The sequence below is a fragment of the Lissotriton helveticus genome, chromosome 6, assembly GCF_964261635.1.
Source record: "Lissotriton helveticus chromosome 6, aLisHel1.1, whole genome shotgun sequence".
Lineage (NCBI taxonomy): Eukaryota > Metazoa > Chordata > Amphibia > Caudata > Salamandridae > Lissotriton > Lissotriton helveticus.
The window spans coordinates 2,028,437,046-2,028,463,909 of NC_136067.1; the positions used below are offsets into that span (position 1 = coordinate 2,028,437,046).

At 44.3% G+C, this 26,864-nt stretch overlaps 1 protein-coding gene across 3 annotated transcripts in view; it reads right to left on the reverse strand.

The window, feature by feature from the left end:
• Positions 1–26,864, reverse strand: part of LOC144763948 (interferon-induced very large GTPase 1-like) — a 317,067-nt gene that overhangs the window by 214,485 nt on the left and 75,718 nt on the right. For 2 of the 3 annotated variants that reach the window (XM_078649999.1, XM_078649998.1), the window contains one exon: positions 9,883–9,974. The exons of the other annotated variant lie outside the window; for it this stretch is intronic. In XM_078649999.1, the coding sequence (XP_078506125.1) occupies positions 9,883–9,974 (92 nt within the window). The remainder of the gene's footprint in view (positions 1–9,882; positions 9,975–26,864) is intronic. 3 annotated transcript variants of the gene reach the window in all.

Sequence of the window (26,864 nt, forward strand, 5' to 3'; positions counted from 1 at the left end):
CCACCTGTGGGCACCAGGCCAAGACCTGTAATAGCGAAAATATTAAACTACAGGGATCGAGATGCAGCCTTAAGAAAGGCCCGAGAAATAGGTACGCTACGACACGAGGGCATGGAGATAGCACTATATCCCGAATTTACGCAGTCCGTTCAAGAAGCAAGGAAGAAATATACACAAGCAAAGCAGAAACTTCGAGAATTACAGATCCCATATGCTATGTTATACCCAGCTAGGCTGAGGATAACAGATGAAGGCACTACTAAGGTATTTGCTGAACCAAAAGAACTCATGAAATACCTACAATCACGAAAACCAAAAGGAGAACGCAGACGGTCTCCAAGAGACAGACAGCAAGACCAGGAGCAACTATTAGATGTGGAGTGACACCCCCACTGGAACCGAGAAGTTACCAATCTTGGAAGATAGAAGAACTGTTCTGGGGGGTTGAATTCTGGGAACTGTGATTAAGACTACATCATTGACCAAGTCTGAGAGATTTACGAAGACTGGTAGAATGACTTACGCTTTGGGATGCACGGAGATCGACACCCCCCTCTAGGATGGGTATGGGGAAGATCGACTAATCAGATAAGTCAATAGTAGCATGTACAGAAGTGTGAAGTGTAGGGCCATGATAGACTATATAAGATTGGTGACGGCTTCTACATGATGCTTAGATATTAAATTAATACAATGTGATATGGTAAGATCAGGAGTCCACAGAAGATAGTGTGAACGAATGTAATATTACAAAAGGCCCCCCCCTCTGAAATTCGTAGAAGAGGGGGATAGAACCCGGCTACTATCGCCCACTTGTGTACATCACACCTGTTCTTTATTGTTTGCGATGTTTAATGTTATACATGTTGGGAGGGAGGGGATGGACCTGGCAACGATGGGGGAGATGTCTTCGTCGGGGGGAATTAGGCGAAGTGGGTGGGGGAGGACAAGGGAGGGTATTCTAGAAAATCACCAAGCAGCACTCGACGGCAAAACATTCCACTTACGAGATTATGAAAGACTAGCACTTATGACTCTCAAAATGACTATCCAACCCTGTATGAGTAAATATGACTGCTATGACACAGCAGGTTAGAACTCTGACCCTCATGTCCTGGAATGTGCGAGGCCTGCAGGACCCGAGGAAAATCAGGAAGGTACTTGCGTACCTAGATAGACACACAGTGGACATTGCCTGCCTCCAAGAAACACACACAGCGCCTAACCGTGAATGCGGGATAGGTTATAGATGGGCACAATTTCGAGTCACATCCTCTTACTCCAATTATGCTAGGGGAGTACTGATACTGATTAAACGTATTGTTCCGTTTACACTAATTAACACGATTACAGATGACCAGGGGAGATTTATCACACTAAGGGGAAACTTTGGAGGAACGGGCATCACACTAGTTACAACTTATAGCCCCAATGTGGACGATCCACATTTCTACGACAACATATGGTCCAAAATCAGGGAAACACAACCGAAAGCTATCATATGGGGAGGAGACTTTAACACATGCTTAGACCCGATACTGGACAGGGCTCGGGAACGGATAAGCACGGAAGAAGGGCAGCTCGTACGATTCAGGAGGGAATGAGTGAGTGGTCAATGGTAGACATATGGCGAATGCGGCATCCTGGGAAACGGGAAGGCACATGCACCTCGCTAACACACAACACTTGGTCGAGACTAGACTACTGGTTGACCACACGGGAAGTTAGTACATGGACAACGGCGATAGAACACCTGCCTAAGACCCTGTCTGACCATTCCCCGGTGAGACTTACTCTGGAGGTCCCTACTCATCCCCCGAGGCAGTTCACATGGCGCCTTAGGTCAGCAGCAACTGAAAGATCAGGTTTTTAGCGCGGAACTAAGACGCACAATCGAGGAATACTTCCAGATTAATACTGGTTCGGTAGAGAGCTACAGGCACTGTGGGAGGCATTTAAGGTGACTGTGAGAGGCCACTGCATCAGAAAACACGCCAGTATCCTTAAAGACATTAGGCAACAACTTGCTATTGTGGAAAAAGACATTCAGAAACTAGAAGCTGATTATACCCCCACCCTGCAGGCACCCCTTCTAGCAGACATACGCAGTAAGATGGACGCGTTCCACGAATACGCTGACAAGGAAATAAAATATTTATCCAAACAATACACAGCAAGAGCTTATGGGGAGAGAGGAAGGCCAGGTAGAGCATTGGCGCAAAAGATTAAGCCACTACAGAATACCTCACTGATAACACAAATAACAACTGACCAGGATGAGCAGATCTATGACACCCCCTCTATCCTGAATAATTTTCGCACATTCTATTCCAAATTATACACTATACAGACGTCGCAAATGCAACAAGATATTCATGACTATCTGGATAACATAGCTCTGGCATGGCTTTCAGATACACACAGGGAGTACTTAGGACATCATATCACGGAAGAGGAATTTAGAGAAGCAATTAACTCACTGCCAAACAATAAAGCCCCAGGCCTGGACGGCCTACCAGGGGAATTTTATAAAGAATATAGGGACTTGCTGATACCACAGCTTGCACAGATGTATGAGGAAGCATACTAAGAAGGTGCTCTCCCGCACATATTGCGTGAGGCACTAATAATAGCGTTCCCAAAACCCGGCAAAGACCCCAAGTTCTGTGAATCCTACCGCCCCCTCTCCCTCATAAATATAGACGTGAAGATACTGGCCAAGATACTAGCAAACCGCATACAACCGCTGCTGAAGCTGCTGGTGTTACCCGATCAAGCGGGTTTTATACCTACAAGGTCCACAGCCCAAAATATACGCACTATATTTGCGATGTATCATAGTCTAAACCCTGGAACGCCTGCGACAGCTGCCCTACTAGATGCGGCGAAAGCATTCGACTCAGTGGAATGGGACTTCATGATTACCGTCCTGACTAGGATGGGATTCCCGCCTGCCTTCCTGAAATGGGTCGCCCTATTATATGACGAACCCAGCACTAGAGTACGAAAAAATGGACGCAGCAATTTACGATCAGCCGCGGAACGAGACAGGGGTGCCCATTGTCCCCTATATTGTTTGCGCTCATACTAGAGCCGCTGGCCTGCAAAATCAGACAAAAACATCCAGAAGCAGCGCTCCAGTTCCTCCTTGGCCCCGTAGGTATCTCACTCTACGCAGACGATATGGTTCTATACACTAGAAACCCGGACACGCACTTGAATCCGCTGATCAGAGAGTATATCAGATTCGAACAATACTCGGGCCTTAGTATAAATTGGAGCAAGTCATTGGTGATCCCCTTAACAGAGAAAACCCCGAGACCGCACCAAGACTATCCATTGACATGGATAACAGACCCGGTGAAGTATCTGGGAATATGGGTACACCGGGACCCGGAGACAGTGATCAAGGCAAATTATGGAGTAGCAATGAGCAAACTAGAAGAGGAAATCGAGAAATGGATCAAACTCCTGTTATCAATAGCATATCATATAGCTCTTCAAAAAATGGTAATACTGCCCCGATTCCTATACCTGTTTTGGGATATCTCAATTTGGCTTACGCAGGCCTTTTTTACAAGACTACGAACGGCATTACAATGCCTTACGTGGGCTGGAAAGCAACCCAGGGTAGGATGGAAAATACTCACAAAACCGTATCACCAGGGAGGCTCTGCTGCACCTGATTTTCAATTGTACTACTATTGTGCACAAGCACACTATGCACATTATTGGACACAACCGCACTTACATATCCAGCATGTGGCGGTAGAAATGGACAGTGTTTACCCGAAGCAGTTGACACAGTACATCTCAGACCCTGTGGGGAACTACCCCACCGAAATCATACACCCGGTCGCATGCACATCTAGAGCCTGGCATACATTAGCAAAGCGAGCACGTAAGACCCCGCTCTATGCACCGGCACTACCCCTAGCGAATCATCCTAAACTATCGGTCACGCAAGAGATGGGTATGAGACAGGCACTGAAGGACATGGGATTTACGTCGCTAGGCACGATATTCCCACATAACACCTTCATAACACCGCAGAGCCCATCCATGAGTGCACACCAAACGCCATTGAAAATGTTTGCATACTTTCGGTTGAGGGCAGCGGTTAGAGATCTATATGATACATTCCCGACAGAACCCACACCACTGCAGGCCCTTCAACTAATGCTTACGGCGCCAACGCGTGTGGCATTGGTGACAAAATTATACACTGCATCCCAGACTGAGCAATATACAGAATCTAACAGGGCACGGGCGCGGTGGGAAGAGGCTACGGGAGGACCCATCACAGACGATGAGTGGCACTTTAGTTGTACACAATTGCACCTGCTAACATCAAATAGCAACTTACGAATCATTAATTTTAAATTTCTCCACCAGACGTATTACACACCAGACAAACTATACCGTTATGGCTTGAGAACTGACGACAGATGCCCGAGATGTTCTGCCCCTAAGGCAGACTTTGTACACATGGCATGGGCATGTCCTGACCTGGGAAAGTTCTGGCGGGAGGTATTGGAGGCAATCAATCAATCAATCAACAACATTTGTATAGCGCACTACTCACCCGTGAGGGTCTCAAGGCACTCACTCAAATGCTGGCTGAGGTAATCCCAAACGCACCACTGGTATGCCTCCTAGGGATCTACAAACTTAAACTGCCTAGAAGGCGGAAACTACTGGCAGTGGCACTCTTGCTAGCAAAGCGACAGATAGCCATCAAATGGGGCAGTAAACGCCCGCCCCGCTTCAAGGACTGGCTGGCAGATATGTTGTACTGCAAAGAAACATTAGGGACATATGAGGAAGACCTACCGCAGGTCTCTAGACCCAAAGAGGTCTGGCAGCCGCTGATGGACTACTTAACGCAACAGCAGGTAGACTCTTGATAGACAAAAGGAGACGGAGCCTGGGATGAAGGGAGGAGCGACGTACTGAATATAGGAGGCTAAAGACCACATGACGATGTACATGGGCAGAGCTCAGTCACCTGAGGAGCTGGATTTCAGTGACGTTCAAGGGTGGAGTTGCTAATCACTATAAATGCTGGAAATGATGTAAAGTAACTGGGTCAAAGTGGCATTACACTGTCAAAATGTAATAGTATGAAGAGAAGGAAAGTAATTGGATGTAAACTGTGAAAATATGTATTTGGCATACTGTAAGATTGTTGATTATTGCTGCTTGGTGAATAATTTTTTTTTTTTTTTTAAAAAGGCTTAGCTAGATAGATTGTCCGACTTGTCCAAATAGCTGACTTGTCACTGACCCAATGCACTCAATAGGTGATCGAGAGCAGAGGTGCTGGCGGAGCACTGTCAGAAGACTCGATAACCCAATCGGTGTTCTGGGAAGGAGTTTGATAACCCAATCGGGGTCCGACTGGTAGCTGCAGAGAGGGGTGTGACGCTGGCGTTGCACTTTAGCTGTGGGTGCCGGTCTTAGCCTGTGGTGGTCCTGTCCTGATCCAATTCGGTCCGTAACCTGTCCTGATTCTGGTCTGAACCTGTTCTTTCTCGTTGGCACCTGCACCTGCACTTTGGGATTCCTATCCTTTTTCTCAGTCCGTGGCCAGGGTTGGTCTTCACACCATTCTAGGTAACTATAAAGTGTGGGTTTATCAATGTACTGTTTCCCCTTCTCTACCCACCCTTTGTTTAATGCTTAACGATATTTCTTTCAGAATTATTGCATATATCATTTTCAATCTTAATCATACTAATAGAACAAGAAATTATTGATTTATTATGTTTTTTTTAAACATTTAAGAATTTATCTTAGATAAAAGAACTTAAACCTTTCCCGAGTTTGTGGTTATTTATGAAAATGTAAATGTTATTCTACTACCTATTTTCTTGCTAACTCCTTTGATCCCTTAGGACTTTAGGTATCGGTGACTTGGACTGGTAAGTCAAATGGTATAGATCCGAAATGGTTAAACAAAATTGATTGAGTGTAGATTTACCTGATTAACGTATATATATAGTTATATGGGCCCAGGTGAGTATGGTAAATGAGCCCAGAGGCTTCTTGGAGCTGCTTCTGTTAGTGAATAGAACTGCTGTATTAATTACTAAAAAGCCATGTTTTTAGAGATTTTCTGAATGGACAGGATATTCAGACGTTCCTTCAGATACAATGGAAGAAAATTCCACAGTTTGGAAGTTCCCAAGATGAAACTACTGACACCCCAAGAAGCTCACTTGAATTTTAAGATCTCCAAATATTTGGCTGTGGAGAATCTATGTTTTCTGGAAGCAGAATAAAGTCGCTCTACTTCCGGATGAGGTATACGATGAGGTATACGAGAAGTGGGGACTTGGAGGGTTTGACATGACCTGGCTTCTGCAGCCCTCTTCGCGTATTGCTGGCCCTCACTGTAGAACTAGCTTGATACCTGGGTGTGAGAGGGGTGGACGCTGCTGCTGGCCCCACTCCTTCCTTCACCCCTCCCTCTTGCTGTCACTTGGAGCAGCAGACAGGAATGCATGTTTGTTGACACCTTGGTAGCTGGTGGCTCGCCGCCTGTGTGAATGATGCTCTCAGGCCAACCAGTCAGGAGTGAAAGGTATTTTCCCCTTTAACAGGCCACCAACAGGAAGACGTACCCCCGGTGCGAACATAAGGCAGTAGCAGCAGGTTTTCAGACAAAAAGAACGGTGCATTCTTAGATTTGTACTTGTTTTTTAACACTATAAGGAGAGGTAGAAAAATCCCACGATATAAAGTGATAAAGTGTTGTTGACTCAAAACTCAGGACTCACCAAATATCCTAGTCATGACAAAGAGTAACCTGGCAAGCTTCCGGATATAAGTGTTTGAGATGCTGAGGGGCACGCTGAGGATGACATGGGCTCTACGGCAAGAATGGAAATGCTCAACAGATGATAGTACAGGCAACCGTAGTTTGACTGTTTTGGATGTATGATAGTACATCACAAACACTTACATCGTATGCCATTACATCGTAATTGTTACATCGCATGTCCCCTTAGATCGTGAGTAATCACATTGCATACCATTACGTCGCATTTGTATAGCAATGCATGCGAAATACATTCACATTGCATACAGACACCCCACATGCTTTTACATTGCAAGTTTTACCCATATGCGCATTTCCCTTCACTCGACCCTAAACCCTAGACCCTAATCCTTGAATCATAAAACAGTACCCTACAATATGGCACGCTATCACTTCCCTAAACCCTAAGCCCTAAACAGTAAAGCAAGCCTACACTATGACCTCAACCCTAAACCCTAATCCCCAAAGGCCAAAACAGTACCTATACTGCAACTAGCCCGTAGCCCTAACGAAACCCCAAAACAGCACCTATACTACAAGAAGCCCTAAGCCCTAACGCAACGCCAAAACAGCACCTATTCTACTAGTAGCCCTAGTATCCCTAATCTCCAAAGCCCAAAACAGTACCTATACTGCAACTAGCCCTAAGCCCTAACCCCCAAAGCCCAAAACAGTACGTATACTGCAACTAGCCCTAAGCCCTAACCCAACCCCAAAACAGCACGTATACTACAAGAAGCCCTAAGCCCAATACGAGCGGCCTCCTTACCTGTCTCTTGTCGTTGTTCCAGGGTTGTCTCCCTGTCTTCTGTGTCCCCCAGAGCCCGTCTCGACGCCCCCCTTAGCCGTAGCCCGTCTCGGCGCAAGTCCATGACATCCCATGCGTTGGGGATGCATGTGTTCTGAAAGCGCATGCGACGTAATGGCGTGCGTAGACAACACACGCATCGTAACGTTGCATGCATTGTAAGTGCATGCGATGTCAATGCATGCGTCTTAACGCATTCGTTGAGATGGTTGTCTCCCGACTGTTTTTTGCCGACCCGCTCCAACCCTCTGTGCCGCTGTACCTGCTGCACTATTGATAGCGCCATCCTTGGGGGCATTTGAGGACGTTTTGCCTTTCCTACTCAGTGAGATATGGTAGTTGCAATCTTGTTAAAAACTGACTTTGGGAGCGCTGCAAGCCAATCACAGCGTTCCACTGTCTTCGGAACGAAAATCTTTATCTTTTGTGGCAAACTTCCGTAATAAGATGGGTGCGGTAGGGGAAGGGGTTTTGAATCCAGACCTAAGAGTTCTCCCTTCTTATTGCTCACTCACTGAGGGCAAGTCGCAAAGCGGCCAATAAGAACAGGCATTTGCAATGCAATAGGTCTCGCATTTATGCAAATTTGAGCTATTGGCATTCTAAATGACAATGCCTTTTATTTATGTTTTAAAAACAAAAATAAAATTAAAAGGCATTGTTATTTGTAATGTGACTAGCTCAAACTTGCGTAATAGCGAGACCTATTGCATTGCAAATGCTTGTTCTCTAAGGAGTGGAGATGATGGAAAAGCCTTTTTTAGCCCCCACTGGGAGGGTTTCCTCATGCCATGAACCAACACAAACTGGACACACATACCCCAATGACAAACGCTGGCTAACGTTAGGCCAAACATACGGTGCACTTGACCAATCACTTGCCCATACCTGCCAATTTGAAGAACTATGTCACAGTGGGAAGAGGGTCAGGGCTTTGGAGGGGGCGGGGCCTTGTGCCGAGAAGTACCTGGGAGACATTTTTTAACCTCACCCGCACCCAATTCCACTCCTCCCCAAAAAAATAACGCTTGCTAAGGCAGGTGCTGATGTCCTGAGTTGTTTTCACACCCCTTAATGGACGTTGGCAGTTCAAAGCCTGGGAAAACTAGCTGGAAAATCAATATTTACGCCTTTTCACACTGTCTGTCCTATGCCAGTGACTTTAAGTAAAAAGGCGCTCAAACAGTTACACTAACACTAACACAATTATAAACATTGACAAGTGTCAACCAAGGAAACAGTGGCAGAGAAAAAAACATATACATACATCAATAGATACAATACACAATATAACAATAGTGTCCTCTCATAATTAGGCCACGTTTTTAAGCGTCAACTGCGTTTCGACCCATGATTGCTTTAAGGGTCATCATCAGGCCCGGACTGGCCGTTGCGGGCACCGGGCAATACCCCGGTGCACCGCAAGGGTGGGGGCCGGTTTTGGTCCCTGGGGGTCGTTTTTGTTACAGGGCCGTTTTTGCAGCATAGCTGCAAAATCGGCCCTGTAACAAAATCGGCCAAAAACCGACCCCGGCAAAGAGCTCGGTTGCACCCCCAGGGGGCTGGCCGAGCACTTTGCCAGGGCCGGTTTTGGTTCTCAGTCCTCCCCTGGTCATCATAAGGACAGAAGAATTCAAGAGTGAAAGTGACCACATTTTTGTCAATGTTTATAATTGTGTTAGTGTTAGTGTAACTGTTTGAGTGCCCTTTCTATTTACTTTCTATTATACTTATTTTGCATTCAATTTGATTTTTATGATTACTTAGGTACATGGTTATTTCAAAATTATGTTAGTATAAGGGTGTTTCTCCCTTTTTGCACAGTTTTTTTCTTTTTATATACGTATCTGTCTATAGTTTGTTATTTTAGTTCTTCAACCATTGTTTGGAAAACAGTCAACATTACCCCAGGTTCTTGTTCTAGGGTTCACCTTGTTGTTTGTAAACCAGTGTCTTTGAGTAGTCAATATTTCATAGAGCACATTCACACGTACTGTGTGCACCTTTTGTTTCGTTATAAGACTAAACTCCTGAACTCACGTCTCATCCTCCGGCCTTTACCTGCGTTTACTCCACACACCTGTAGGATGTGGACTAATGAACCAACCTGCTGAAGCAGTGCCCTAGTCCACGGTCAAAGGACTGGTGGTTATAATTGCTGGCATTCATCCCAAGCTTAAAATGTATGATTTTGTCTCCTCCAGTAAGAACGTGTTTTCAGGACCACTCCGCACTCTTTCTGGCCACTTACCTGAACTAGGTAAAAAACAGCCTGGAGCGTAGGATGGATTTCCATGAAGAAATGGTACCAGATTTCCGACAGGATCCCAATGCAGTATTCACCTATGAGAAATAGCACAACAGAAATGGTTGCCAATAAGAAAAGCACCCAGTGGCATCAACTATGGCAACCGACTGTTCGGTAGCCTAGCGCTATAATGACAGTGCTTGGATCAGTACCCCCAGGAGCTGAAGACTGTGTACGGACAAGGGCAGGGTGGACAGAACCAGTCTCTACTCCGTGTTCATATGTGTTGCACAGCTGGCAAAAAGCGTGAAGCTCTGGCACACAATCAGAAGTGTCTGGCACCACCACCAGTGCCTGGTACTATGAGCATCGCCTCCTGACACTCTCAGTGGTGCCTGGAACTATAAACAGTTCATCCGGGCACACTCAGCAGTGTCCCCCCAACATACTCAGCAGTGCCTGGCACTATGAACAGTCCCCTCTCGACAATCTAGGCAGTTCGTCTGTGACACTCTCAGTCAGCAGTGAACCCCCTCCCCACAGACACTATCAGCAATCAGACACCCCCGACCCTCAGCAGTAAGACTCTCCCCCTTTGCCCCCCCATACGCCGACACTCAGCAGTGCCTGGCACTATGAGTGCACCGAAAGAAAGACTGCGAAACAGAGGTGCCCGCAGGAGTAGTTAAGAGTGGACCCTACGTGCCCACCGCCCACCGTGACAGCTCGAAGCACTACAACTCCTTTTCTAAAAAGACATATTCATGTCGCGTCTAAAGACCCCCAGTGACGGAGCAATATTTTGTAAAGTATTTCCTATATCCCTAATAGGCTCTGCGCATTGGAATAATATACACTATAGTTTTTACATAGGACTGAGGTCAGTATGTCTCTATCGTGTACATTAAACTTAATTACTGGTGTGTGTCAGCTAACTCAGAGGTCACTAGAAACTTTCTCGAATGAACAAGAAGGGATTAGTTTGTGACAACCGCATAAACATGACAACTTTGTTTCCCTTAGAGTCGGAACAATATCTTCAGAGTTGTGGAAACTATAGATAACGTTTCACTCAGTCAATAGTGCATGCTTCGTTTCTATAGAGGTGCATAGAAATAGATAGACAGGCGTTTCAATAAAAAGGTTTTTTTTAACAGTTTTATTTCTCATTCAAGAGATATGAACTGCTACAATCATAAGACAGAATGTGAAGTATAATGCGTACAGCGTTAACAGTAATATAAAATAGTACTGTAATAGCATGGTCTGTAGCTATGACATATATAAAAATACATACATAAATAACACTTGCTAAAATAGTCAACTGGTGCCTTTAAAATAATCCTACCCCAGTGTACCTAACCTAAGTCTAGTACGAGGGAAGAAGTAGGTGCTGTTTTAGCTATAGTTTAGTTTGGTTGTGCCAAGAATTGCCAAAAGTTTCTCTAGGTTCTAATCATCTCCATACCTTAGAATGAGAGAAGTTGGTATCTCTTTCCCGGCACTCGATCTCTAACACCCCGCAAGTGGAGTCAGAAACACTGGAGCTGGATTCTCGGCGAGGAGGATGACAGCATCTGGTCAGTGCGTCAATTAGGGAGTTGACTTCCTACGGGACTTGCCGCGGCGAGCCGCGCCGTGCAAGTAGGTAGCCAAACTGCACCAAAACGTGGTTTGCCATGGCAAGTAAAGGCACATTTATACCTTTAAGGTATTTAGGAATGCCAGTATTGATGTAAAAGTCGGGCATAAGAACATCATGAATGAACCCTTAAGGAATAGATGTTCATGCATAATAAAGGAGTTCTTGAATAAATCAATATTCAAGCAAGGGGAAGTCCTAAAGGCTTAAGAGTCTGGTTTTCCAAGAACTTTTTGTGACGTAGATGAACGGATGTAAGTAGCCATGCCTGTATTTGGGTAGCATGGACTATGCCTAAATAAGGGCTGGATTTCGATGCCTAAATAAGGGCAAGTGTGAATTGTACCTATATAAGGGCATGAATCGGGAAATTTATACGGAATCTAAATCGATACACAACACACACTCCACTTTCGTATGTACAACGTTACTAAATTCTAAACATGTTAAACATATCTAAAATATATCTACGCATCAAGTGCTAAAAACATGTCCAAAATACATTGAAAAATGCATTAGAACTGGTTGTAAGCATAAAAATGCACTGGTGCTGTACACATTAAAGCAATGTTTCATTCAAAGCATATGTTGACATTTGAAACGCAATTTGAATGAATCATAAAAATATACATTTATGAAATGGCTCGTAAATACAGAAGAAAAGGGCCGAAACCATTTCATGTCAGATTACATAAAACTGTTTATGGACAAGGTCACATATTGTCTCTGGAAGTATTCAAAGAATTATTTTTCTCTATGAATAGATCTACTATAAGCAGATTACTTGTGCCAAAAAATGAAAAATACAAATTTGGGAGAAAAAAAATTAATCATAGGAAAAAGTTCCAAAGTTAGTCCATTGTTTTGAAAAATGATGGTCAAATTCAAAGTCTCTCAGAACACTGTGTGCTAAAATCAAAAGTCAGTGTTAGGGTTGGGAGAAAATATGAAATCTACTATATCTGTAGACAAAAAGTAATCTGCCATTGTAGGCAAAAATTGGATTACCTCATTTAGAAGATTAACCGCATAAAGATGTGAAGCATTACCTTCAGCATTGGTCGCTCTCGTACCTCAGCATCACCATTTTGCGTCTGTGAGATCTCAATGAATGCCGTCATCAGGATTGGTAGCTGATGGGGACAACACAGAGCATGGGCAGTTGTTGGGTCCAGCAAAGTATCGATTTCCGTAGGCATGACTGATGGGAGTGTTATTCAGATGTCTAGCACATATTCTTCACCGCAAAGCAGGCAGCATAGAACAGGTAAGATGCAATCTTGCCAGATTGGTCTGAATGACAGAAACCATGTAGTATTTAATTTTCGTAGACAAGGTAAACCCAGAATTTGAATGATGCGCTCACGACACTTCATCTCCAATAGAGCTCTCTATGGTGCTTGGAGTGGCATTGGTGATTTGGCTTGCCATATCGTAGCAGTAGGAGCAAAAATAGTATTCCTGCAACGAGTCCCAAAAGGAGGGGCAGTACACCAAACACAGAGTGAACGAAGTTTGGAATTATTCTGAGGACTGCTTGAAAAGGTGCTAACAGTCCTGAACATACGTTCTTAAATAGATGTACAATACCTCTCATATCAGACATGTTTAAGATATGACCTAACATTTCTGAGAAATGTATAGGGCACTTTTTATTCAAAAGGGCATGTATCTCGGCAGAAGTCCTTGCGATTTGTAGATCATAGGTTTCTTCGGCCGAGGTCAGTGGCACAGTTTTTTGCAAAAGAATGGCTTTCATTCTGCTTAGAGTATCAATTCGTATGGAAGAAATGGTCAGTGAAGGCTATAGAGGAGACTCCCTGGCTGTCTTGGTTTGTGGAAACAATACTTTCATACAGCAAGTGACCCTGGATGACACAGTTACTAGATATGGAATACCTGGCAACATGCCACAGCAGCTGAAATCGTTCAACATGAGGTAACTTCAATTTGAAAGTTGTCCAAAAACTGGATCAATCACTGCAGCTGGTGAAACTTGCAGGTGACAGGATAAGTTGTTAGAGGAACCATTGCAGGCCCCATGTAAATTAATACCCTGGCAAAGGAGAGAACCGCTTAGTGCGTTTTCACAGTTAAACCGCTACTAAACACTTCACGCCCCCACTCCAAGATCTGTGTGTGTGTGGTAAATCCAAGGCTGTCTTGATGTATTATTTACCTAACCTTTCACATTTGCCTACTGGGATGTGTTTTAGGCAATACTGAAAATGGAAAATTGTAAGCAGCAGAGTGATTGTTCCATGGATTATCCAGTCAGTAGCCGATTTTTCTGCCACTGTAAATGGTAATCTTTCTAGTTTTTCAATGCTCAGCACCGTATAGTCTGCTCCCCTTTGTGATAGTTTGATCTGTTTATCAGGGAGATTGAATTCTGAAAACTGTAATGTAGTATAGATTAAACGCCAAGGCACAGAGCCTGAACGCAAATTTTGAAGCGTCCAACCCAATAGCACGATAGAAAGAGCTGAGACGGACCATGTTGCAACATGACCAAGTCTTGTTCCATGATGTCTATGGCAGAAGATACAATGCTGTCCAATGAATATATCATGAACGACAGAGTTGTTAACCGATTGTCTACTACAGAGAGAGATTTCTCTAAATTAATATGATACATTTCTCATATTTGTTTTGCAGTCTCTGCTTGTGTAATCTTCCATATTTCGTTATATGCAGCATATATACCGGCATATATGAAACGTTTTTGACGTAGTTTTCTTGGTCCTAGCAAGGATTCCCTAAGGTCTACGTCATCTTTCAGTAAAGGTAAGTGTTGTTTTACATCCTGTAGTGTAGCTTTCTTTAGACAATCAAGGCATAGCTTCCCTACACTGTATGTTGTTATTACCCAGGATGCTGTCTTTGAACATATCTTGGGTCAGGCCTATTGACTTTAAAACCTTGAGTTTTGTTCATGAATCTATCGTGACAGATATTTGTGTCTATGGGCCAGAGCAACCATTTGTTCCAATCTGGATCTGATCTGTTGTGATGTAAAATATTATGTACGTCGACCTCCACCCGTGAGGAGCTATTACTCGCAGGTATTGATATGGTCAGTGTATTTAAGTCCTTGATCTTGGCTAACTCAAGGCAAGACGTTTGTTGGACAGTGTCATTTAAAAACATAATTTGTTCAGGGATGATATAGGCTCGAAACAAAGCTTCTACCTCCTGCACTTGCCAATCTTTTGAACCCCAGAGAGTTTTTGTCTCAATGTTGTCTTTCCAAAAGTCGAAACCCTGTCTAGACAGTTGGGCATAAAAAGCTGCACAATAATATTTCTGTTTTGTATTGGTTAATATAGTTTTCATTCCTGTTCTGTTCACATTTCTAAAGAAAAATGTTTCTGCATTTGATACACTGTACCCTGAAAAATATGGAAACTTATTCGCAAACGTTTTTGCGCTACTCTTTGGAGGTGTAGGGCAATGTTCCCATTGGTTATACATATATACATTTCTAGGCATGGTAGATTTGTGCAAGAAATGATGGCCATAATGGTTATAACAATACATTTGTTCATAGTCTGATGAACCCTCTAAATATTCATGATTTGTGAATACTGCGTACATCTGTAGATCAGACATCTTATTATTAACAGTCTCGAAGTCCCAATCATCAGAAAAGGTACTAGAGGTAACACAGTCACTTAATGAAATCTTAAATAAGTGTGGAATCTTCAACAGCTCCGACGGGCTAAAAATTTCATATTCTGTTTTGTCCCAAGCTATACCATCAAGTATAGGAACGGATGTGATGTTCACTGCTGACAAGTCTCTTTGTTCACAATGGGATGATTTGTGTGGCTTAAGAAGTAAGCTGACTTTCTTACTTGCTGTGTCCATTTTTACATATCTTCCATTTATTAGCATACCCAGAGTTATTACCAGAGCTAACCAAAGTAGAAGAAAAAATATTCCCAACACAATCCAAAGTTCGATCCATGGTGAAACCAGATTAGGTTTTTCCAGGTGATGAAAAAAGTCAGTTGCTTGTTCTTCGATAGTTCTTTTTGCTGGTGTTGTTTCAGGTTCGCTGGGATCCTCAGAAAACATATCAACGTTAATGAAATAGCCAGAGGCAGTTCTGTCAATGGTTGGAATTGCATCCGGATTTGTTGAAATCGCTGGAACTACTTGATCACTTGTTACTTCATTGTAGACAGGTGCTTCAGGATAAACTGTTATTTGGGTCTCAAGAGGAACGAGTTCCATAGCTTTGTTGCTTAGTACTTCTTTTCTCACTGCAGATTCTTCAATGGTGATGAGTCTCTCAGTTTGGATCTCTTGGATTGTAGCTAGAGGAGTGCGTCTGTAACATTGTCGGAGTCCACTTGGCCTACTGCTTAGTATCGGCCCCATTGTGTGGTTTGATCAGGTCGATAGACACAAACCTGCTCTCCTTTTTACCAGCAAGGGGCGGCAGTATCACTGTTCTTGTTCCGTAGATTGCTAGGACAGGTACTGGTTGTCTGTAAGAAGGCACACATTCCTTCTTGTTCGCAATCTTTTCTCTGACTAGATCACCAAGCTTTGGGATCCAGACAGGCCTTGCTGGGAAGGTTGTTTTTTCCCCAGTGGTGGTTGGCTTCAGCAATATGTTGCTTTGTTTCGTTCTTAGTTCATTTAAGTCCTGTAAAACAGCCAAACGATCTTTGATATCACATTTTTTTAGTATCTACCAATGCTGTATGACAATCAAGGTCCGGAATCAACATTCTTGTCCCAAATAGGACCTCATATGGGGTGATACCCCCTAGAGAACTTCTTGGCAAGTTATTAAGAGCACGTTAAACCCCAATTAGATGTTTGACCAACCCGTCACCTGAACCTAATACCCTAGCTGTTATAGACTGCTTTATGTCCCGGTATTTTCTTTCCACAACCGAATTTCACTCAGGATGGAATGGAGTAGAATACCGTAATTCAACACCCAAACTGGCCATGGCTTCTTTGCAAGCTCGAGAGCTAAACGCAGGGCAATGGTCAGAATGTAGTGTGCCAATTGCATATGTGCCAATAAAGACTCGCAAATCTTTTATAACAGTTTGAGCGTCAGCCGAGCGCTGAGACCATATCCAAAGTAACCTTTATTTAGTGTTTGTGGGACTGCATTCATTCATTAGGACGCCTACAGGTAGATAGTCTAATGCTGTCTAACAATGGTGTTTGTACTGGGATGGCTACGCTGTAGTCGGGTATCTGGTGGCGTTCTGTGCTGTGACCTCTATTGCAGTCTATGGAGTTAATGACAAACATGTGAATGTGTGCTTTCATTCCTGGCCACCAGCACATCTCTTTTACAGTTGATATTGTTTTCGAGATCCCCTGATGTATTAGACCCCCTCCCAAATGTGCTTCGTAAATCAAAGCTGCTCTTCGTTTCATGTTTCGAATTACTCTATCCCCCACTCCAGAAATTTGGCCACACGGAATGCTGTTCGCATCAATTATATATGAGTATTTGAGTGGAAACCTTTTCGGTAACACTGCACCGCTGCCTTTGCGTGTAGCATTGACAGCCAGCATTATTTCACTGTCTATTTTTGTTTTTAAAGGAGTGATTGCAGCTACGGAAGCCGAGTGCACAGCCCCCTTTGCGGCTTCATCAGCCAATGAAATCCCTTCAACGCGAACAGCTATCACGTTGATGACTCAGCGTGTGCATCACATGTGTGTTTTGTAGACCGTTTCGCAACTGAACTACTTGTTCCCAAAGCATTTTATGCTTTATTGTGCCACCTTTTGCATCTTTGAAACAATTTTGAAGCCAATTCTGTAAATATTCATTATATGATTGCACACAGTAGAATGAATCGCACACTAGGAGAGTGGGGAATTCGCGATCCGTATTTTCAAGTGCCATTATGAATGCTTGTAGTTCAGGTCGCTGAGCTGTACAATCTCCTAGAGATTGCTTTTTTTGACCATAGGTCTGAATTTGCCATCGCGCATACGACCTTTAACGATCACGCATGCAGCACTATCAGCTTGTTTACCCACCCCCTCCCCGTAGCGGGTTGTGCTGATCTGTCAGTATAAATTATACATTCATACTGGTCTAGATGAAGAATTTCAGTAGAGAGATGACATTCTTGTTCGTATTGCAGGAATGCTTGAGTTTTCAAATAAGGATCAAAAACATATACAACATCAATTGCAGCAAGAGAATTAACCCATTGTATCCATCTCAGATGTAAAGCTTTAGCATTTGGAATGCTCACTTTTGTCACTGCCTCTAAGGTAGATACAAGAGTTACGACCATTATACGTTTCCCCTGTGCTAGGGCTCTTTCTTTTGCTACAGTGGTTTGAACTGCTGTTAGAATTTTATCTGTAGAAGTGAATTTCATTTCTGCTTGTGTGTACAAATGTGATATGTATGCAATTGGTATTTTTTCACCTTTGTTAAAAGTTAAGTAGGTGAATCTGCATTGACCCGGAATGATTCGGATCGCTAAGTTGCATACGTTTATGCGTGTTTGTAAATGATGAGGTACTAACATGTCTGTAGTGAACGCAAAATTTCTGTGTGTTTTTGTGTCCAATTTACTGTTTTGAAATCAGGTTTGATTAATTCGTATAGAGATTTAACCCTTTCTGCGCAGTTTAGAATGTAAGTTGTTCCAAAATTCAGGAAGCCTAGAATTGACTACGTTTTTCAGTGTTTTTGGAGGTTGGAGCAGCGCACACTTTTCTAAAAAGTTGGCTGCCAGTCTTTTGCCTTCACTTGATAGTTCATATCCTAGAAAAAGGACGTTGAGATAGGCAATTCTTGATTTTTTAGAGTTGAATTTGTACCCTTCAGAGGCGAAGCCCAGTATAATGGCGTTCACCCTGTTCAAGTGCCTATGCAGGTCATAGTCTGTCAGATAGATATCATCGACATATGACAATGCCTCATCATCATAGATTTGTAGAAACTCTGTTACTCTTGCTGAGAATGACCCAGGACTATTCTTGAATCCTTGAGGGGGACGACAGAAGTGACATTGTGTCCCCATTATTGAGTAAGCGGCCAAATAACTACTTTCAGAGGCAATATTTTGACAAAAGAAACCGTTTTTTACACACAATGTTATTCATTAATGCTGTACTGTGTGCATTTTGCACTGCAAATGTTTTGCAACAAGAGGTTAAGTGTCTGTTCTCCAAAATCAGACAATATGTATCGTCAGGTTTGGAAACATGAAACAAAGGATTGTTAATTGATGAGGTGCATGTTTCAATCACCCTTTGGTATTCAAGTTGATCTAAGATCTCCCTGAACTGTTTTTTAGCTTCTTGCTTAACTGGGTACTGCCTTTGTGCAGTTGGTTGATTTTTAAATTGGATTTTGTGGTGAGGTGAGTCCTCATCTCATCCTACATGATTTTTGTTTAATGCTGGGGCTTGGGCAACTGCCCATTTCCTGGCATAAGTATATTTTACATGTATAGGAATATGATTAGAGAAGGCTGGCATAATGATGTCTTTGCCATGTGGGCACTCCCTGACAAATTCTGGTGGCCAGTCCTGTTTTGCTAGAAATATATCATAACCTTTTGAAAGTCGCTCCTAAAAGAGTGCTTTAACTTTTCTTGGTATGTCTCCCTCCAATCCGAGTGTTATTTCATATAGCCTATGTGGAGAACTAACCCTGGTATCTGCAGTTTCAACTTCAATGTCTTCATTCAAGTCCACTGTCTCCAGAAGTCCCTTCAGGTTCTGGCAAGCTATTGTTACTTCTGCTGCACTGTCCAACATTGTCTGAGCCCATTCTCCGTTCTTGAGTTGTGTCCTCAAGATACTCAGCTTGTCTGATTTGTGACCTGCTACCTTCTTTTTGGTTAATTGAGGTTTTGGTTTGCTTTTCTGAACGTGTTGATCATCTTTGGACTTCACACGTTCTTCTTTGTGGTCTGACTGTCCTCTTCTTTCGGATGTCTGTGATGATATCTGAAAGGTACGAGAGGAACATGTATCAGTATCTTGATACCTGTCAGGTTTTCTCAAATTATTCCTATTCCTGAGGTCCTACCTCCTTTCCGAGGGCTCCTTTTGAGGAGATCTGCCTCGGGAATGAGAACTCTTCTCTTTTTAAGTTTGTTTGCTATTCTCCTACTTCTTTTTGGAAGAGGTAGGAGTGTTTTTAGAAAATACCTTTTCAGGACTTTCGGACAGTTGTGGTTTTAATTGTATATTTCTACTAATCTTTGTATATAACTAAGTAATTAATCGTCCAACATTGATTCAATGTCAGGGTCAGGTGTATAGCTGGCTAAAATCGGCCATGTTGCTCCTGGTCTACCTAGTGGACCGGGCCTGGGAATGTGATTTAAATGTTTTAGGGTGCCTTTAAACCAGAGCTCATGCTCCTGGTATGTGAGTGGAATTTCAAAATCCTCGAAGGGAATATATTCCTTTGGTGGATCATCTTCTTTGTGATACTGGATTTGATTCTGGGAATACTATCCATGAATAGAATACCTCTGTCTGGTGATATTCATGTGCCTCTGTCACAAAAACTGCTCTACCACCTCTTGATGTTAGGCCATGTTTTGTAAGTTTTAGAGTGATGGCTCTCCTTAAATTTGGAGGAATCATTACTACATTCTCATCGGTTTCTTGGAAACCTGTTAAGTTAAAAGTTGGTACGACGTTGTCGCCTGCAGCTCCACTGGTTGCGATGTTGTTGTCCCCATGTAATGAAAGTTTCAGAGCAAGATTCAAGGGAACAAAGATAAGGTGCACAATATTTTGGAACACTGTATCCTTCAACATTGAAAAAAACAAAAAACCTAATACATAGGATTTTCGTCCTACTCAGCTCTGGCAGATATTATCCCTACCCATTCCAGCCGTCTATTGGAGTATTTATGAGTAGGGGTCTCTGAGAAAAGAAAAACTGAGTTACTTCAGTATCTAGCAGTAAGTTAGTGCCTTAACAAACCGTTGAGCGCCATGTAGTGGAGTTCCTATATCCCTGATAGGCTCTGCGCATTGGAATAATATACACTATAGTTTTGACATAGGACTGAGGTCAGTATGTCTCTATCGAGTATATTAAACTTAATTGTGTGTGTGCCAGCTAACTCAGAGGTCACGAGAAACTTTCTCGAATGAACAAGAAGGGATACGTTTCTGACACCCGCATAAACATGACAACTTTGTTTCCCTTAGAGTCAGAACAATATCTTCAGAGTCGTGGAAATAATATCTCTCAGTCAATCGTGCATGCTTCGTTTCTACAGAGTTGCATAGAAATAGATAGACGGGGCGTTTCAATAAAAAGGGTTTGTTGAACAATCTTATTTCTCATGCAAGAGATATGTACTGCTACAATCGTAAGACAGAATGCGAAGTATAATGCGTACATCGTTAACAGTAATATAAAATAGTACTGTAATAGCATGGTCTGTAGCTTTGACATATATACAAATACATACATAAATAACACAGGCTAAAATACTCAACTGGTGCTTCTAAAATAATCCTACCCCAGTGCACCTAACCTAAGTCTAGTACGAGGGTAGAAGTAGGTGCTGTTTTAGCTATAGTTTAATTTAGTTTAGTTGTGCCAAGAATTGCCAAAGGTTTCTCTAGGTTCTAATCAGCTCCATACCTTAGAATGAGAGAGGTTGGTATCTCTTTCCCGGGACTCGAACTCTAACACCCCGCAAGGGGTGTCAGAAACACTGGATCTGGATTCTCGGTGAGGAGGATGACAGCGTCTGGTCAGTGCGTCAGTTGGGGAGTTGACTTCCTTCGGGACTTGCCGTGGCGAGCAGTGTTGTGCAAGTAGTTTGCCATGGCATGTGAAGGCATATTTATACCTTGAAGGTGTTTAGGAATGCCATTATTGACGTAAACGTTGGGCATAACAACATCATGACTGAACCCCTAAGGAATAGATGTTCATACATAATAAAGGAGTTCTTGGAGAAATCAATTTTCAAGCAAGGGGAAGTCTTAAAGGCTTAAGTGTCTGGTTTTCGAAGAACTTGTTGTGACGTAGATGAACAGATGTAAGCAGCCATGCCTGTATTTGGGTAGCATGGACTATGCCTAAATAAGGGCTGGATTTCTATCTATAAATAAGGGCCAGTGTGAATTGTACCTATATAAGGGCATGAATCGGGAAATTCATACGGAATCTAAATCGATACACAACAATTCCTCTGTGACCGCGGTGTGTCCTGGTTTCCACTTGGCAGGGTCTTCCATCAAACAGCGAATAAATGACCCAGTACAGGCTCCCCCTGCTGGGTGACCTGCTTCCCTGCCCGTTGCTCCTCGTTAGGCAGTCGTATAGCTGAACGGCGGAGTCCTGCAACTTTCTTGCGTGAAAGTCTGACCGAGACAAGTGCTTCAAATCTATGGGATCCCAAAAATTCATAAAAATGTTCTAGACCCACCATATCGCTCGATATTTCCACTATCGGATCAATCACAGAACCGCTGCCTAAATACACAGACAACCTGTTAAGAACTCTTGTCTCTAAAATCCCCTCTTACGTCATGGATACTAGAGCCATTATAAAGTAGAAAATCTTACCTTCAATCATATTCAACACACCCAAGTGACTCCTGATATTGAATCGTTGTATAATAATATACCTCAGCGCGAAGGCATCGATGTAATAACATGGTTCATAGACGAGTTTGACATCCCTTGCCCCAAAATGTTCCTTCTGAAAAGTTTGGAAATAGTACTCACCGAAAACACGTTTGCATTTGGGAATGCCTCATTCAAACAAATTAAAGGTGTGAGTATGGAGGCATCTGTTGCCCCATTGGTGGCCAACATCTACGTGGCATTATTGCAAATGAAAAACATCTATAACGAAATGGCATAGTTTTATTAATCTGTAACCCATTGGTCCAGATAAATTGACAACATCTTTTTTATCTGGACCAACACACAAGAAAGTTTAACTGAATTTTTTGGAATGCCTTAATCTTTCCGACCATAACCTTAACTTTACCTCTCAACAAAGTAATCCGCAAGTCGAGTTTCTAGATATCATTATTCGTCATAATCAAGGTGCTCTTGAAGTTGACCTGTTTGTCAAGCCTACAGCACGCAACACACTGTTACAATTTGACAGTTACTATCTGTGCACTCAGAAACAAAGCATACCCTTTGGGTAGTTTCTTCAACTGCACCAAAATTGTTCTAATTTACATGATTTTGACAGACACGCCATCATTATGAAAGAAACATTTGGTCGAAGAGGTTACGCCTATAGATTGATCTGCGATTCTTACAAAAGGGTGAGAATTTATGATAGGGACTCCCTTTTGACAAATAAGATACCCCTCATATCAAAACAACTTGTCTGTGTGACCAAACACTCAATGGAAAAGTAAAATAAATCATCAATTCGAATTGGCATATATTGCATATCTTAAATAGTGACCCAGAACAACAGCAAAAACTACCTAAACCTAGGTTTGCACATCACAGAAACAGAAATATAAACGATATTGTCACACAATCTAGGTATGTAGAAGGCACTCCTTTTATCCAAAAAAACGATTGATGGAAAACTACCAATAAAAGGAACTTTCAAATGCTTACAATATAAAGCTTGCGACACTGCCATTGAAGGTGACAAATTTGCCCACAATGACTACACCATCACAGCTAGGAAAATTTTCAACTGTAAGACCATACGTGGCGTATCTCTTATTATGCCCATGCGGTTAAGGCTACGTGGGCGAGAACTCACGTGCCTTCAATACCCTTCTCACCAAACATCGATCCGCCATATATACATCAAAACCCAATGCACCTTTAGTTCAACATTATTAGGAACAAAATCATTCAGCAAACAATATAAAATGGCTTATCATTGAAGAAATTGACATTCCCAGTGGAGAGAAAAGTAATGAGGTCCGTAAAAATGCAAAGTCATTTGGATTTTTGTTCTGGACATTTACAAACACGGTCTTACAGCGAAATACTGTGGGAAAATGCGATTCGCTACAACTCCTGAAGTAATTTACATTGATCTGTATTCAGCTATATTTATGCCTGATATCGATTATCCAACGCCACTATATATAATATCCTTTACACCATTACATGTTATACATAAATAGACATATTGGCACATCCAGAATTGCCCATACATGACATTTCACCTTCTTTACCATGACTATGCGGCGGCCCGCGACCCCGCAGGGGGCCACCTCGGAAGGCGGCCTCACTTAGTTCAATTTAGGCGCCTCCCCAACCTAGTCACTGGACTCCAGTAGGAGTCACCTTACCGCGCTGGACACGTCATGTCCGGCCGCCGGGTGGTGGGGGGGCGTATTTAGGCTTCCCCCACCATTTTTTGGGCCTCTTTGTGCCCGACACGCCATCTGATCGTCGGGTCGTGCCCATGGGAGCTGCCGAACAACATTTGCATGGTGAGTGCATTCCATGGCCCTCCCCCCAGCCCGATCTTTCCATGCAGGGATGTACCCTGGGCAGGGTGACCCAGCCAAGGTTGCGGGCCACCTGAAGGGGGGTGGTTGGGGCGGCTCCAATGTGGGCACGTGTGTCTGGTTGACGCTCCGGGGGTTTGAGGCGGCCTGGTTTCTTCGGACACGCAGATTGCATCTGGACTGTGACACATACTTCCCTCGGTCTCGGGTTTGTGATGCGAGGTCAGTGTCATCAGCCACCACCCTCCCCCTGGATCCCAGCACGCCGGCTATGGCAGGCGTCAGACCTAAGTTAGTTGGCGACCCCGTGATCGGGGGTTGGGTAGAGATACGGGGCAGGTGCAGGCTGCACTCTCTCACGCCTGTGCAGCCCCGTCCCGGACTAAGGATTCACCGGGATTCCACGCCGTCGGGTCACGGAGCTGTGCCCCACGGCGAGTCGTAGTTATGTTCTCCCTCTCCTCCCTCAAGCGGAGCACGGCCGCCGTACAGGCATTACCTGGCCAGGAGTCCGCCAGGGGTGGGGGTTAGGCACAGCTCCCCGGGTCTGGTGTGTGGTCCCATCCTCCGATCGGTGCTGAGTGATCATCTACCAGCCGGTAAGCGCATTAGGCTCAGACGTACTCCTGGTCCATAGCGGCGGCCGGGGTCCCCAGACAGAAAGGTCACCTGCCGATCCTCCCCAACCCTCCAACATTTTCAAGGTTGGGCGGGGAGTCACAATGCGTGCATCGAGGGGCTCATGCGAGCACCCGGAGCCTCCACAGCACGTCGGAGTCCTGGGAGCTTGGTAAAGGTAGGTGTGCGTGAAGCTGCGGGCCCCATTTAGCATGCCAGCGGTTGCAAAGAGGGTGCCCGAGGTCACTTGGGCCCTCCCCGGCTTCACAGACCGGTTGCCTCTGCCCAGCTTCAACCGCTCGGGTGGCTTTGCAAATTGCGGGTGTGCGCGATGTCGCGCCCTTGTTCAGTGAACCGCGCAACTGTGGCTTGTCACGATTTGAGGTCCCAGCAGGGCCCATTCAGACGCTCATCTGTTGTGAGAGGGAGATCCCCCAGCCCGAGTGCTGCGGTGTACGGAGCAGAGCATAGATCGATCATGCGCCTAACATGTGTTTTGGTTTGCTTCAGCCTTGAACATTTCTTCCCCCCCCCACTCCCAAGGTGGAGTAGAATGGTCGCCCAGCTGTTTGCAGGTTGCTCTGCACGAGATGTGGCTGGTTGCCGTGAGGGAGGGCATGGCATGGGGGCCCACTAACATAAGACAAGAATCGACGATCTCACCCAGTCAGTATGAGGCAATTTTCACAATCCATGATGTGCTCGCGATTCCACTAGATCCCTGATTTAGGGTCAGTGCCTCCCTCACTGTACCTTGAGTGTGTACATGGACGTGCAATCGGGTAGTTGCTCCTTAGTTAACTTTCGTGAACAGGATTGTGAGCCTCCCGCGATTGTTAACATCCTCCTCACCCATGAGAGGCAGATCTCACTAATGCACAAGTTACTTACCTTCGGTAACGATATATCTGTAGGAAACAGTAGTTAGTATTAGATTCCTTACCTTAGAATATCCCCAGGCGTCAGACTGAATCCGGAAATTTTTGCATAGCAGTACCCTTGCGTGTCGGTAGGCGTCGTCTGCGGCTCTGCGTCCGTCGTTGGCGTCGTGGGCACCGCGATGACGTTGTCGGAGTACTTAGACGCCGCCTCTGCGTGCTGACTTCAGTTCTTATACACAGCTTTTCCGCGCCAGAAACGCAGAGCCGTGATAAAAACCAACACTGGTGCCATGAAACTAGGGACCTGAAAGGGGATGACCTTAACCCTAGATATCGGTTCGCAGAACGGGGAGGATGGGTGGGTCGGTAAGGAATCTAATACTAACTACTGTTTCTTACAGATATATCGTTACCGAAGGTAAGTAACTTGTCCATTTGAAAGAAACAGGTTAGTATTAGATTCCTTACCTTAGAATAGATACCCCAGCAATACCAACCCCGGTGGTGGGTTTGCGAACCAATAATCACACCACAAAGTCCTGGAGGACGGAACGGCCAAAAAAGCCATCCCTCCGGACTTGGCTGTCCAAGCAGTAGTGCAGCGCAAACGTGTGCAGCGAGGCCCACGTAGCTGCCTGACATATGTCCTGCAAGGGGACTCCCCAGCCCAGGGCAGTAGTAGCCGCCGTGGCCCGAGTTGAATGGGCCCTCAGCCCAACAGGAGGCTCCTTTTTAGCCAAGGAGTAGCATACTTTGATGCACAAGACGACCCACCGAGAGATGGGTCGCTTGTGCACCGCCCGACCTTTCTTAGCACCCACGTAACCAACGAAGAGTTGGTCATCCACCCGGAACTGGCGAGTGCGATCCAGATAGAAGGAGAGCGTTTTGGGTCCAGACGGTGGAGCATCTCTTCCTCTTTCGAGGGATGCGGAGGCGGAAAGAAGGTGGGCAAAGTGATGGACTGCCCGATGTGGAAGGCTGTGACTACCTTGGGCAGGAAAGAGGGTCTTGTCCGCAACACATTTTTTCCGGATGGACAGAAAGGAAAGGAGGTTTAGAGGAAAGAGCCTGGAGCTCACTCACCCTCCTGGCAGAGGTGATGGCAACCAGGAAAGCAGTCTTCAGAGTAAGAAGGCGGAGAGGAGAGTTATGAAGTGGCTCAAAAGGAGCACACATCAAAAAAGTAAATACAAGGTTCAAGTCCCACTGGGGCATCACGAATGGAACAGGAGGAAACATGTGTGTGATGCCCTTCAAAAACCTATTTACAATGGTGGACTTGTACAAAGATGGCTGATCAGGTAGCCTCAAGAAGGCTGACAGGGCAGAAAGGTAGCCCTTGATAGTGCCCAGAGCAGAGCCCTGCTGGGCAAGAGAAAGAAGGAATAGGAGAACCTCAG